The sequence below is a fragment of the Oryzias latipes genome, chromosome 11 (genome assembly GCF_053564925.1).
Source record: "Oryzias latipes strain Hd-rR chromosome 11, Olatipes_Hd-rR_3.1".
In the NCBI taxonomy this organism is placed as follows: Eukaryota; Metazoa; Chordata; class Actinopteri; order Beloniformes; family Adrianichthyidae; genus Oryzias; species Oryzias latipes.
Window position 1 is genome coordinate 5,681,341 of NC_136247.1, and position 14,190 is coordinate 5,695,530.

Below are 14,190 nucleotides of genomic sequence, written 5' to 3' on the forward strand. Positions count from 1 at the left end.
ACGTCTTCTAACTTTAAAAACCAAGTCCAGATGACAACCCCTAAACCTACTACAATGGAACCAACCTGGACGAATGAGAGTCTTCATAGACATGTTTAAAAAAGAAAAGAAAAGAAAAGAAAAGGTAAAATTGGATGGAAAAAATAAGCCACTATGAAAAATGCATGTGAGCATCAAAGAGCAAGCAAACCGGAAAACTCTCCCTCTCATGAAAATCTATATTTAGACAGTAGTCTCATGGAATATTTACATGTTGTGAACAGAAAGGCGAACAGCACGACTCATTAAACTCACCGCGAGGTCTTCTGGAGTTGGAGAAATGTCTAATTTATTCAGTTCAGGTCAGTGAAAAGCCCCGAACTATAAGCATAAGCTTGGCCACACGGGGGCGCCCTCAGGAGTTAAGAATTGATCAGCTTTCCTGATTGGTTAAAAGATCTCAGAGAGAATGCTTAAGATGCCTCTGATTGGTCAGTGTTTAGTGGGCGGTGCTCTTCGCGGGTTTCATTGAGATAGGGTCCAGCTGGGGAGCGCAGATTCGGCTCGCGTAGTGAAAGCGTCTGAACGTGAAGAAAGCTTGATGTGGACGTGACGGTTTTGGAGAGGACACGAAAGTTGTTTGTTTCAGCGCGTGGCACACCAAAGATCCACGGACAGCGACCAAAAATGCTTTGCCACGTGACTCGTCCGGACTCGGTGGTGATGGAAGTGCAAGTCGATGCGAAGGCAAACGGGGAAGACTGTCTGAATAAGGTAAAGTTGAGCTTCAAATATTACATCACAAATTACTATGTTGTTTTTTTTTTAAACGCAACATTGTGGTTCAAAATCAACAAAGGTTTTCCACGTTTGCTTATTTTCTGGCGCTGAACTTCCTGTAAATAGATCCGCGTGTTAGCCCCCAAAACAAAAGCTTTGACATGTTTTCACACATAAATGCATGAATTCCCAGCTAAAAACTGTTAACTCTTCTCATGTCTGGAGCGCTTTTTTGGTTGCGGTGCTGGGGAAAATTGCCGGCGGTCACTTTTGTGCAGAGCTTAGTCACTAAGTGAGAGGCGCTGAGTGTCCGGGGTTACTAAAGTTCATTCTTCAGGAGGCGCACATGAAACTTTTCTAAACTTTTAGTTCTGGTTATTATTGGCGCAAAAAGACAAAGAGCTTTAAAATCACCTCCCTGTAGCTCTGAAAATCTATTGGTTTTATTTATATATAAAAATATCTATAATTGTGCTTTTGAGGAACAAGCTGTAACCTGCTTCACTTTCTGACTAATTAAATTACTTTATTTTTGTATTGAAGCAGTGAAACAGACGGCGTTGTGTTTTTTTTTTCTTCTCTTGCTTGTAGGTTTGCAGGAAGTTGGGCATCATTGAAGCGGACTACTTTGGGCTGCAGTTCACGGGCAGCAAAGGAGAGAATCTGTGGCTGAATCTGAGGAATCGCATCTGCCAGCAGATGGATAATGTGACACCCTGCCGGCTGAGGCTGCGGGTCAAGTTCTTTGTGGAGCCCCATCTCATTCTGCAGGAACAGACCAGGTACCAGCTCAGTGTTTGAACCCTCAACCCTCTTCTTTTTTTCTTCTTCTCCTCGTGGCTCCCTATGACTGACAAAGAGGAGAGCGCTCTGGCTGACTCAAAACAAAGGCATTGCTCAAACACCCTGCAGGCCGTGCAGTGGAAATGCCCTGTAGTAACCTCTCTCCGGAGCTCTTCCGGGGTTACTGTAGGTCATTTTGGCTGGAAATGTGATCCCAGCAGCTCCTCACGCTTCCCCAGAGACCCATTCTGACGAAACAGAACCCCCCCCCCCATGTCTCTGCTTCTATGAGTGAACCTTGTTTGTAGCTTTTTTTGTTGTTTTATTTCTCTAAACAAGCACTTTAACACTTTGACACGTTTGTAGATGTTCTCTGGAAACGGGCCAGCAGTGCCTTTTTTTTTATTTTTTCCCCCACCGCTTTTGTTTTCTCTCATGTGGGTCATTGAGTCACAGCTGAAACTGTGCCATTGGTGGACCCTTTGTTAGTTTTTTTTTTTTTTTTTTGTCAGAAATATGCTTAGCCCCAGCAGGAAAAAACTCATCCACTACTTTCTTTTCTTCTTCATGATTTGAGCCAACTGGACTGGGTCCTAGAAAAGTTAATTGTGCATTGTTTTTATAAGGGGGGGGCATGTCGCCGGGAAACCGACAACTTCACTCGACTTATTCCCTCTTTTTTATTTTATTTATTTATTTTTAATCTACTTATGTTGAATTCACTCATTATTTTGGTACATCAGATCATTTGCTGTTGTCCATGTTTGGCATCCTCTCCGGAGACAAATGTGATGGGGGGGGGGGGGGGGTGAATTGGGGGAGAGGGCACGGGGACAGTTGGCTGCCTCTGCTCCGACCGCCACTCGATTAGCTGGGGTTATCAGCAGATAGCTGGCGTCGGGTGAGTGGAGGGTGGTAGGGTCAGGCTAGAGATAAAGTGAAGTGACAGGGAACGGTATGCATGGCTGCAGCACACACAAACATGCTGTAACACTTACATTTTACTTTAAAAAAAAACTTTTTGTTCCATTTTTAAACTATAAATTGATCTTTTAGGGAACTTTGTTACTTAATTTGCATATTAAATCCCTATTTGTGCAGATTGTGGTGCAATTCTTTTAAGAACTTTTTCCTGAAACTTTTTAATAGCTTTGACTTGGCTTTAAACAAACTAATTAAAAAATAGTTTTCTGCTTAATATACTTCAAGCAGACACTCCTCATTATGCTCCTCTGCTGCACATTTCATGTGGAGAAAAGAATCAGGTGTTGGTCGTGACGTGAAGGGCATTTCCTGCAGGTTGTAGACGACTCGCGCTCGCTGTAGATGCGCTGGGCGGTTGGCACCTGTCTGTATAGGCCGCTCTGCAGCCCGCTTATGTAACCTGCTGACCTCATGGTGGATTATATAAGGATGTTGTGTGCTCTGCTGCCACATAAAGCTTTTACTGGTCACTTAAGTGTTCATGTGCACGCACACACACAGTTTCTGTAGATTTCCTATAGATTAGGAAGTTTCAATGTCTAAAACAATTTTTTTATTTTAGTTACTATGTTTAAACCTAACAACCTAACCTTAATGAGGTTGGGATTGCGAGGATTTGTTTTGTTTGAGAACGAATTAATCACAAAATCTTTATATTTTGTATATTCAGAGGTCAATAATTGCATATTATTTTCATTAGACTTTGGCTTAGCCTTTTATTGGTGGCATCTGTCCTTTTGCTTTTCCACAGATCTTTGTCTTTTTGTTTTTTTTACTAATTTTAATCAGATTGTTTTTTTTGTTTTTTTTTTTCCATGCACAGCCTTAAATTATTCACGTTCTTATCAAGCATCTTTATACTTCATTTTTGACCCGCCTTTTTTTGTGTGTTTCTGAATATTTTGATCAGGCTTCTTCAGGAGATTCCTGGCCGATTTGCAAAGTAGTTCATCTTGGGTTTTTATTTATTTTTTCCTTTGGACCATTTGGTCTGTGCTTAAGTACTGGAATAACACTATTGGTCGTGTTGGTGCTGTCATTGATCATTAAACCCTGCTTGCTTGGGGCTGTTCAGGTTCCTCCCTTCAGCAAATGTGTTCAGCATTCTGATTAGGTAAACGTTTGATGCCCTGAAAGAGCAGGTTAGCAGGAATCTTAACCCTAAACTCAATTATTTTTGTTGACAAATTTAAGAATTTAAGAATTTAAGGAAAAACGTGATTTATGAAGGTTTGTTTTTTGGTAAAGCATGTATATTTTAAATGAATCGCCTTCTTTGGGTTTTTGAAACGGTACTTATGGTAAATGCTTTTTTTTCCCATGGGGCATTGTGTCTAAACCCAACGCAACTAACTGAGGGGAAAATTGTATGCAGGGACGTGAGTTTGCATAAGATGTCGATCAGATCCAGGTAAGAGTCAAGATTATGGGCAATTTGCACAACTGTTGTTCCACAAAAGAGTATTTTTACTTTTTATCAGTGAGAACACTTGGAAAGGAAAGCATTCTCTTAAACTACTGTTCTACAAAAACTGTTCAAGAGGATTTATTTTGGCTCATGTGTTTTTGGAGATGGTGGCACATCCTGCCATCTTTCACATCAAGCACCATAACTATTGTTTTTTTTTTTTATTCTTTGCTCCACTTTTCCTGTTAATCTCTTAGAACATCTGCTGTAATTGCAGTTTACTGTTCTGTGAAAACCCAAAGAATGTCTCGCACAGACGGCCTGTTTGTTGGATCACTGCAAAGCTCCTTTTGAGTTTGAAGGCATAGATGTATAAAATCCGTGAACTGCAGCTTTGTCTCAAACTGCACATCTTCTGTTTTATTCCGCCTCAAACTGTGGAGAAGTTGGCGTGCAGAGTTAACTACAGGTCATTGACTGGGAGTAACCTCGTAACACATGGCTTCTGGCTGTGGTATTTGACTAGCTTACAAGCCGCATTGTTGCGATGTAAAACTCTGCTGCTGATTGGCTGAAAGCGGCTCGGTATCCAGGCAGCAGGGTTAGGTTTCAGTTTGAGTGCAGCTCCTGAAACAGCCGGTTTTTCTTTTAGTAGGTTTTAATGCTTCGTCCGAGCAAACATAAACAAGAACCCAGGCTTTTGACTTGTTTGTTTTGAGAAGTCTTACTTGTATGAGTATAATTTTTCCTCTTTGGTACTGTGCCACGAAGCTTTGAGTCTGTTTATTTGCTTATATTAGCAGGCGGTCTGTATCTTGTGGACAAAGACGTGTGGCCTAAACTGTAATACAGTAGAAGTAGGACAGGAGACTTCAGTCTCAATAAACTTCCTGACATTCAAAGGATTGCAAGGTGTTGCAATAATGGCCTGCAGATTAAACTGTACAGTACACGCTGTATTAAAAAAACCCTGTTGTTTCGTGTAAACTCTTCCAAGTCATGTCTTGTTTAAAAACTCTTTTTTTTTCTTCTGACTTTATAATTTTTTCTTAAACTTTATTTAAATTTTAAACTTTATCTTATAGGTCTGTCAATAAATGAATACGTTTTTCAGCAGACTCCTGGCCTTTTTTGTAAATTTTAATTTTTTATTATTATTTTGAATAGCAAGCTTCTTGCTAGTTCAAGCTCTTACTGACGTAAGTCCCTCTCCAATCGTTTTTTGATGTATTACAAAAGTTTTCTTAGTGGTCTTTTAATTATGTTTTGTGCCGTTTTTATCAAAATCAAAAAACTTGTCATTTTCTAGGAGATGGTTTCTGCAAAGCGGCAGATCTTTTTTTTCTTTTACCCAGAGGAAGTTGATGATGCAAGTTGACCTTTTTTAAGAAGTGTATTTTCATCCACATGAAGCCATTGGTGTTCGGCCTTTGGTTCCTCTCAGAGCTGTCTGGCAGAAGCGGCCCGCGGTGACAACAACCGTTTCTGCTCTCTGGGCCTCTAAAATCCCTTGAATTCACCGTTTAATGTAAAGGAACTGTTGGCTTCAGTTCACTAAATTGTGACTTCTTTTTAAAGGAAACCCTTCTTTCGTCTACATGTAGGTGTTGTGACTGACGGTAACCTCACGGAAACACCTGTGTAACCGAGAGTAACCTGCGCCTCGCCCTATAGTAACCCTGTGCCAACGACCTGTAGTAAACTCTCTGTAACGTCAGCTCCATTGTTTGCATCAGGCAGGTAGCTAACTAGCAGTGCTCCATCACATGACGCCTGCTGGGCCTGACACAATGGAGTGCAGTGTTTGTGTGCGTTTGGAGGGAATGGGATGTTTAACACCAAATCAAAGCGTGTTTGTTATGCCCGAGGCCGCTCATGCTCTGGTCCTCGCATCGCTCCGGCTTCTGCACAGGTGGCGGCGTAGACTTGGCTTTGTGCGCCCCTCGCAGCTGAACGTTTTTGCAAAGGCGTGTCTGCTGTTGCATTCGCAGCGGCTGAAACACGGCGCTTGTCACAAGGTGTAGTCTTGTTTGTACTGCAGGATCACGGAAAACAACAATCTCCTTCTTTCCAACCGCCTTCAGTTGTATTATTTTGTAGACATTACTGGGGAAGAATGTTGTTTTACTTGCATCTTAAACTTTCCAAACAACCTCAAGTTACTGTAGGATCTAATTTACTCCAATAAAAATGTAAAATTGAATTGTTTTAATGGGTAAAAAAGGAAACCGGTCTGATTTGTTGAGTTCTGAGAGGACTTAAAGTGGGTCAAACTGTTGCATAGAGGTGAATGTGCAACTGTTTTAAGAGCAGGTGACTAGTTCATAATCTTCTTACTGTTTACTGTGGCAAAGGTCAATCTGAAGGGAGGATCTGTGTTCAGCGCTCCTGTTAGCTGCGATGTTTCCCCTCATGGTCTCCTGCTGAGGTGAAGGAAAGAATTCTTTACATCATGTAGCAAAAACAATGAAAAGACCTGCTGTAGCGTCTGTTTTCCCTACCAAACCAGAACGTGGTGCTCCTATGAGTCAGCCCAAACAATAACTGTGGCCCCGCCCCCTACAACTGTTTTCACATACAGTATCCGTGTTTGTATCAAGAAAAGCTTTCAATTTCAGGGTTTTTTTTTAGGTTTTGAGAAAACCTGTGTCATCATTTCTGCTTCAGTTAGGCTTTTTGTGATTTGGGGAAGTGGTTACAACCTAGTCAAACAAATGTAGTGAAGGTTTTTTCACACACTGTCTTAAATGTTAAGTTGTAGCCTTGACTGTTTAATAAATGCATAAAAAAAATCCATAATTCATCTTAATTTCTCCCTCCAGACACCTCTTCTTCCTGCACGTGAAGGAGGACCTCCACAATGGTCACCTACGAATGGGCTCCGAACAAGCAGAGGAGCTGAGTGCCCTGCTGGCTCAGGCAGAGTTCGGGGACTACAACCAAAACACCGCCCAGTACTGGTATTCTGAGCTGTGTGGAGAGGAGCCCAGTGTCGCCACCATCAACAGGTAACACGCCCACTGTACAGCTCGGCACAGGCTGAGGGGGGGGGTTTGAGCTGAAGCTACGTACACCCTGGCAATTTGACGCACATTCAAGAACGTACTGAACAGGCATTCTGGAACATGCGTTTCGCATATGGTGTTCACACTGGACAAGCAGGGAGGGGCTTCTTCTTGTTTTCCTCTGTCTTAAAATGTTTGCTTTTCCTGTCACAGCTCTATTCCGATGTGTGAAAGACCTTGTCGTATAATTGCAGCTGGGAACCAACCGCAATTTCTTTTCCTCCATGATCAGTTTTCGAACAGTTGGCACTTCCATGACGTAAAAACGACACCATCCATACGTCTCTACAATTCAGGGTCCGCGATTGTTTAATGGACTCACATCTTGTACATAGAGCCCATAAATGGCGGCAAAAACGTGCATAGCTACGCGTAAGCACGAGAGTTTTGAACGCAGAAGCCCAAAACGCGCGTTTTGGACTAACTTTCAATTGAACTTGCGTTGCTGAGGGCGGTGTGTCGGATGGAATAGTCTAAAGAAGAGACCTTTTGAGGAAAAATAAACATTCCTGTGTTTTTATTTGAGGAGAAATGTTCGGATAAGATTTGATGCCACAAATGTCTATCAGAAAAAAGCAGCTGACTAAAGGCTTATGGGTTTTGTTTGTAAAATTCTACAACCTTTCGCAAAGACCCACAAACTCTAGAAGAACCATACACCATGTTGCTGGAGGCTTCATCTCAGGAGGAGGTTTTGTAATTGCTACTGCAGTGGCAGATGTTGTGAGTTTCATTTCTTTCTCTTTCCTCCCTCCATCTTGTTCTTCCTGTAGCATCATTTCCAGACACAAAGCTTTAGAAGGCTCGAGCCAAGCTTCTGTGGAGTACCAGGCCCTCCAGCTGGTCTCTTCCATGGAGCATTATGGGGTGGAGTGGCATTGGGCTCGTGACGCCAACGGTCAGCGGATGGCCATCGGTGTGGGTCCTGAGGGGATCGCTGTTTGCAAAGACGACTTCACTTTGGTCAACAGGTAGATTAGATGTTTGTTTGTTTGTTTTTTTTTTTTGGTGACTTTTGTTAGAAACTAAACCTCTCTAATGATATGAAACCATTTCTTTCCTCAGAATAAGTTATCCCATCATCCAAATCGCCACACAGTCTGGGAAAAGTGTCTATTTGACGGTTACCAAGGATACCAGCGACAGCGTTGTGCTTTTGTTCAAGTTGATAAGCAACCGCGCAGCCAGTGGACTGTACCGCGCCATCACAGAGACCCACGCTTTTTACCGGTGAGGCTGGACTTCAGACTTTTTACTGTTGTGTGATCTTAAAATCTGTGCACTAAAATCGTGGTCACGCTGTCTAAACGTACGTGTTTCATTGGAGATGTAAAAGTGTTGTCCAATCAGTGACTGACCTATAAAACTTGTTTTGCTACTTCTGGGGCATGAGCTCCCACATATGTAAACATTAACTTTGCAAAAAACAAAAAAAACATTAACTTTACTGTTAATATTCCACATTTCTGTAGTTTTATTGTGTAAAGTCTGGGAAAACAAGTCCTTGACCTAAATGGGCTTTAGTGCAGTAAAGTTTTTATTTTCTTTCAATTTTTCTCCTCCCGTACCTGCAGCTGCATACAAAAAAAAGAGCATGTTAAAATACATTTTTATGAATCAGTTACTAAAGTGTAAATACTTCTGTATCAGGCTTCTTTTAGGACATTCTTTTTCTTATCCCGTTTGCTCAGTTCATTTGTAAATGTGGCACCAGAAAACGATGTGATGTTTAGACCTTAAATCTACTTTACTACTAAAACATGAATTCTTGTCAGCGATAGAACGTTTTTTGCCGTTTCCTAGGTGTGGATGCTGATCTGTTATGTAACAGCTATATGTTTGAGAATTGGTATAATGCTGTCTGTTCAAAGAAACTTTTAATTTGAATCTAATTTAGCAAAAGCCTTTGGACTTGAATTTGTCGAAATGGGACTTGTGAGGATTTCTGACTCTGCTCTGAGTTGGATTTCTTGCATTATTTAGTTGCACTTATAAATTCACAGAACAGGAACTTGCGTTTAAAATTCACTAAATTTGTTGTGATGGTCTGCTCCTAAAACACATTTAACAACACATTTAAGTAAATCCCCCAAATCGGACCATTTAAAAAATTGGTCCTATTTGTGGGTTTTACTTTCACGTTGTAACATTAGTTTTCATGGTTTGTGTATGAAAAAAATTCCCTTGTGTTTCTGCTTTCATGCTAAATGAAGGTAATTTGATGCATATTTGCATCAATAGGCATCAGGGGGTTAACTGCTGCTTTTCTGAATGTAAATCTGTAACCTTGTCATTTCCAGGTGTGACACAGTCACTAATGCAGTGATGATGCAGTACAGCAGAGACTTCAAGGGCCACCTAGCTTCACTATTCCTCAACGAGAACATCAACGTGGGCAAAAAGTACGTCTTCGACATCAGACGTACTGCCAAAGAGGTGTACGACCACGCTCGCCGCTCGCTCTACAACACCGGCAACAGAGACTTGGCTTCCCGCTCTAAGAGCAGCCAACACTCCCCTTCCTCATGCTCTCCAACCAGAGACGACCAGCAGGACAAGGATCTGGACTGCGGCAGCTGCCACATGAGCCGAGCCCTGCAGGAACGCCTGCAGAAGCTCCGGGAGGCCCTCCTCTGCATGCTGTGCTGCGAGGAGGAGATCGACGCCGCTTTCTGCCCCTGCGGCCACATGGTGTGCTGCCAAACCTGCGCCAACCAACTGCAGGTAAGCCTGTTCTGCAGAAAGTTAAAAAAAAAAACTTTTTTTTTTTTTTTTTACCAGGTTCAAAAAGGCTGCTACTGGTACCAGCTCTACTTTTAAAATGTTCTAATGTTTTTGTTCCAACTTCTTATCATTTTTTTAATGGGATTTTTTTTTTTTTTAAACATCCAGAGCTTTGCTTGCACTCCAATGACTCGATTGTCCTCACACTTAATCAGCTAAATGCGTCCTATCTTTGTGGAAGCTGCGTGTGCGCGTACACGCGCGCGTGTCTCTATAAGGGGATTACAGCAGCCGGGCAAATCTCTACTCCATTAACCTGAAAACGTGACTGAGCTCACAGACACGTGCATTTCAGAGCGCTTTTGTTTACAACACAAACTCAAGTTTAAAAAAAAAAAAAACCCTAATGATAAAAGCTGGGATTGGAGTTTCCTCGATTTGCTGGTTAACGGCCTCGTCTCCCCTCTTTCAGCTGTGTCCCGTTTGCCGGGCAGACGTGGAGCACGTCCAGCACGTCTACCTGCCCACGTGCACCAGCCTCCTTAACCTGACGCTGACGGACAACAGCCAGCTCCGCAGCAGCAACCCTGCACCCATCCACCGGGACTCCAGCTCCCCCCACTCCTGCTCCCCCACAGAGTACGAACACAAGCTCTGCCACACATGAGACGTCTCCAGTGAAGCCACCAACACTTTCCAAGCACCGCCAGCGTTTCAGTTTTTTATTTTTTTGTCAAGATGGAACATTTCCTGGTTGAAGTGCACAGAAACGGATGTCAAAACTCGATCAAAGATCACACTCCCAACGGCTCCCAGCTTTCGAGATGTTTTTTTTGTTTTTAATCCCTGTCAGCCTTTTTTCCTTTAATACATTTATTTGCTTTGTTTAAATACTAGATTATAAACTAAATAGTGAATCAGTTGATCTGATCAGAACTGTTTAGAGTTTGTAGGTAGTTGTTCTTTGGCTCAGAACCTAAATAATGTGACTTTTTTTTTATCATTTAACAGGATTGAAGATATTTTTAAGAATTCTGCTGTTTATGTGTAATTTTTTTAGTGTACATTTGAATATTGCAGTTCTTTTAAGTTGAGATTGAATTTCCACACCAATGATGGAGGTTTTCCAGAGTTCTGCTTTAATGCTTCGCTTTGGAGAAACGGTGGCGTCTCAGTCCAACAAGACCTGTTCTTGACACGTTCTCCGGGTCTCCAGATTTGGCTTTGATAATTAGCTAAAGCCTGTAAACGGATGCCGCTTAACCGACTGCCGCAGCGTCACATTCCCCTCATCCAAACCGAAGCGGAGAGCGCTGGCATGCTCTCTGCAGACGCACCACAGCAGCTGTTTCCTCCAAAAACCTCCGCTGCAGGTCTCTTTGGTGTTCAGGAATTCTCTTTGCTGTTTTAAGGGTACTAAGAGATCTTTAAGTGCAATACTTTGTGCATTTTATTTTTTGCCAAGCTTTTGTTGTCCGTTTTTTTTCTTTTATTTAAACTGAAAGTATATATTTAAACACGACACTGCCACTTTACTAAAGAATTTTCCCACGTCTTTAGAGATTTGCTTTAATGTAGCAGCAACATGTTTGTTATGACAAACTTTCCTTCGATGTTTCCTTTATTGCTGACGCCGGCGAGCGCAGCGACTGCAGGAGAAGTTTTTATTTTTCACAGCACAAGCAGTTTGTTTCTGTTTTCTGAAGCAAAAGTCTCCATGCAACTTGTAGAATGAAAGTCTTTTATTTTTGATTTTCTATGCACTCTGCTTTTGAAACGAGTATTAATAAAGTTCTTTGGGGAAAAAAAGCATGTTTGAACAGTAATTGATTTCCTTAAATCAAAAATTGATTTACCCGTAAGGTTTCGCAGTCTGATAATGCAGAAAGATTAAAAGGAAATCTACCATGTAAATTTCTTACATTAGAGTGACCATCAAGGTTCATGTTTTTCTTTTTTTAAAATCTTTTTAATTTTCTTTTTTTCAATGTAGCCTGCTGAGGTTACCAGGCTACAGTTGTTAATGACCTTCTTTCTATGACCAAGCTGGGGGAAAGCTGGTCTCTCTGTAGATTTCTGCAGGAAAATCTACTTTTTCTAAGGGTAAATTAAGCATCAAGCACCTTCCCCTTTTTAAAAGACAAAAGATTTGATAAGTAGTGGATGGACATGTGCAAAATAAAGAGAACTCCAGAATTGTAACATGTTTAAAAGCTGCTTCCCTGACGTGGAAACTGATATTTGTCCAGAAATATTATTTGCATATAAAGCAGTTCAAAGTAAGATGTCAAATGAGGTAAAGTTAAAGGATGACTTTACTCTGTAGGAAACACAAACTGGAAGGTGAATGTGTGTCCCTGCAGGCGGTAGGTGCACTAAAAAAGCTGATTAGAAGTGACGGGCGCTGCTGGACTGTGACAGAAATTCACTTAAGTACAGAAGCTATTGATTGATTTGACTTTTTTTTTTTTTTTCCCTCCTCCCTGGCATCGTCTGAGAGTGTTTCTCTATTTGTGTTCCCCCTCTCTCTTATCTGTGTTTTCGCTCACCGATATTCAATTACCTCCAAGGACACTGACAGCCTGGCAGGAAGAACATGGCTTTCTAATTAGACACATGCTGAAGTCTAGTCTCACTGCCGGTTAGAGACGGCCCATCAAAAACGACCTGAAGGGTCTGTAGATCCCCATAAAATTAACATGTCATTACATTGATTTATTTATTTATTTTTTATTTTTTTGATCTTATGACAGCATATAAAAAAAACAAAAAAAAAATGAATGAATTTATTTATCATTTCTAAATTCTGCTTTTGGACCTAGCTCTGAAAAAACAATTGTGATCAATATAAAGCCTGCATTGTCGGGCAATAATCAGTAGTTATCATTGGGAAAATGGTCTGTCCTTGTTGCTCCACCTTTATGCCATAAAGGTTTTTTTTTAGTTCAGTTTAAATAGTAGAAAAAAAATCTAGACTTTTTATTCTTTAGAAGAAATCCTCAAGATTCTTGAAGAGAAGACTTTAAATTGTTAGGTTTAAAAAAAAAGAAAACTGTCGAACTTTTTGTAATAATTTAGGTGAGATAAGTAAGATTTTTAGTCTGCTTCCATCCCTCCCTCCCTCCATCCATCCACCAGAACCTACTGAATCCATTTCAGGGTCACGGGGTTACTGAACCCGAACAAGCTAGTGTTGGGCCCCCTGAACAGATCACTAATCTGTTGCATTACCATACACTCAATTATAATCAATGAAAAATCCAATAGGTAAGATATTCATGGCTAAAGTTGATCATTCAAAAATAAAAACAAAGTGCCTTTAGTAGCAAAATTCAATTTTTGCATAAAAAAGGATTTAAATCCTCTGCAAATGACCCTATTTAGCCATATTCACAAACTACCCTTTGCTAATAAACACTATGTTCTATTAATCTACTTCTTTCTGACTTGTTTAACCCTTGTGCTATCTTAGATGACCCCACCCTTACATTGACGTGTTCTCCCTACCATGACAAAGGTGGATAAAGGTGGAAAGATTTCATGTAATCCATGGACACCAGTGAAGATCACAATCATTGAAGAAAAAAGGTTCAGAGCACTGTCTAGTGGGTCTAGATGACCCAACTCCCAATGTTAAAGTGCCTAGGATAGCACAAGGGTTGAAGTAACAGTTCTAATTATTTTGTGTTGTGGTTTTGTTTCTAAACTTGACTTAAAGGGTCTTTTCTGAGTTTCTGTTCATCAATTCACACTTTCTTTTGTTTCCTCATTAGTTCAAAATTTTAGAAATTTTTTTAAAGTCATGGTTGTTTGAGATTTAAAAAAAAGGTAAAATAAAAAATTATTAAAATGAAATGTAAACAGAATATAGATTACAGAGAATTTGTGGTTAATACAAACGATTTGATGATTTATTTTTCTTCCAAAAAACTTTAAAAATGCTTTAAAATTACAAAGATTGTTCACAACTTGTTATCTGAATGTTAAATAAGATAGAAAGTCTTTCTAATTCATTTGCTTTAAAGGAGGAAGGTGTGCCTGATTAAGAATCATCTCACAGGATTTCATTTCAAATTAACAGCTTTCTGTTAGAGGAACCAGTTGTTACTTTCGACATTCAAATAAAATAAGGAAACATGTAGAGTCATGTCAGGAATACAAATTTTTCATTGTACTATCATGGGTACTTGCAAATTAGGAAAAAAAAAACCTATGACACAACTATGATGGATACAAAGGATCCTTTTACTGGATGAGAAGGAAAACAGTGGTGTTTTATAACAGCAGCAAAATTACTATTTGTTCTTTTTCCCTTCCTTCTACAAAGATAGTCAGAGAGAAGAAGGAAAGAAAACATATTAAATTATTAATTATATTATATTAATTATGTATATATGTATATATATATATATATATATATATATATATATATATATATATATATATATATATATATATATATATATA

At 40.2% G+C, this 14,190-nt stretch overlaps 1 protein-coding gene across 1 annotated transcript; it reads left to right on the forward strand.

The window, feature by feature from the left end:
• Positions 1 to 459: 459 nt before the first annotated feature.
• On the forward strand, positions 460 to 11,532 carry mylipa (myosin regulatory light chain interacting protein a). The gene is made up of 7 exons (XM_011481293.4): positions 460 to 753; positions 1,351 to 1,541; positions 6,757 to 6,942; positions 7,773 to 7,970; positions 8,065 to 8,229; positions 9,300 to 9,723; positions 10,196 to 11,532. The coding sequence occupies exons 1-7, from the start codon at positions 667 to 669 to the stop codon at positions 10,388 to 10,390; spliced, it is 1,446 nt and encodes a 481-aa protein (XP_011479595.1). The 5' UTR covers positions 460 to 666; the 3' UTR covers positions 10,391 to 11,532.
• The last annotated feature ends 2,658 nt before the right edge of the window (positions 11,533 to 14,190 follow it).

Coding starts and splice junctions, on each gene's coding strand:
- mylipa (XM_011481293.4), top strand. CDS start 667: ATGCTTTGCCACGTGACTCGTCCGGACTCGGTGGTGATGGAAGTGCAA. Junction 754..1,350: donor GGGAAGACTGTCTGAATAAG/GTAAAGTTGAGC, acceptor TCTTGCTTGTAG/GTTTGCAGGAAGTTGGGCAT. Junction 6,943..7,772: donor AGTGTCGCCACCATCAACAG/GTAACACGCCCA, acceptor TTCTTCCTGTAG/CATCATTTCCAGACACAAAG.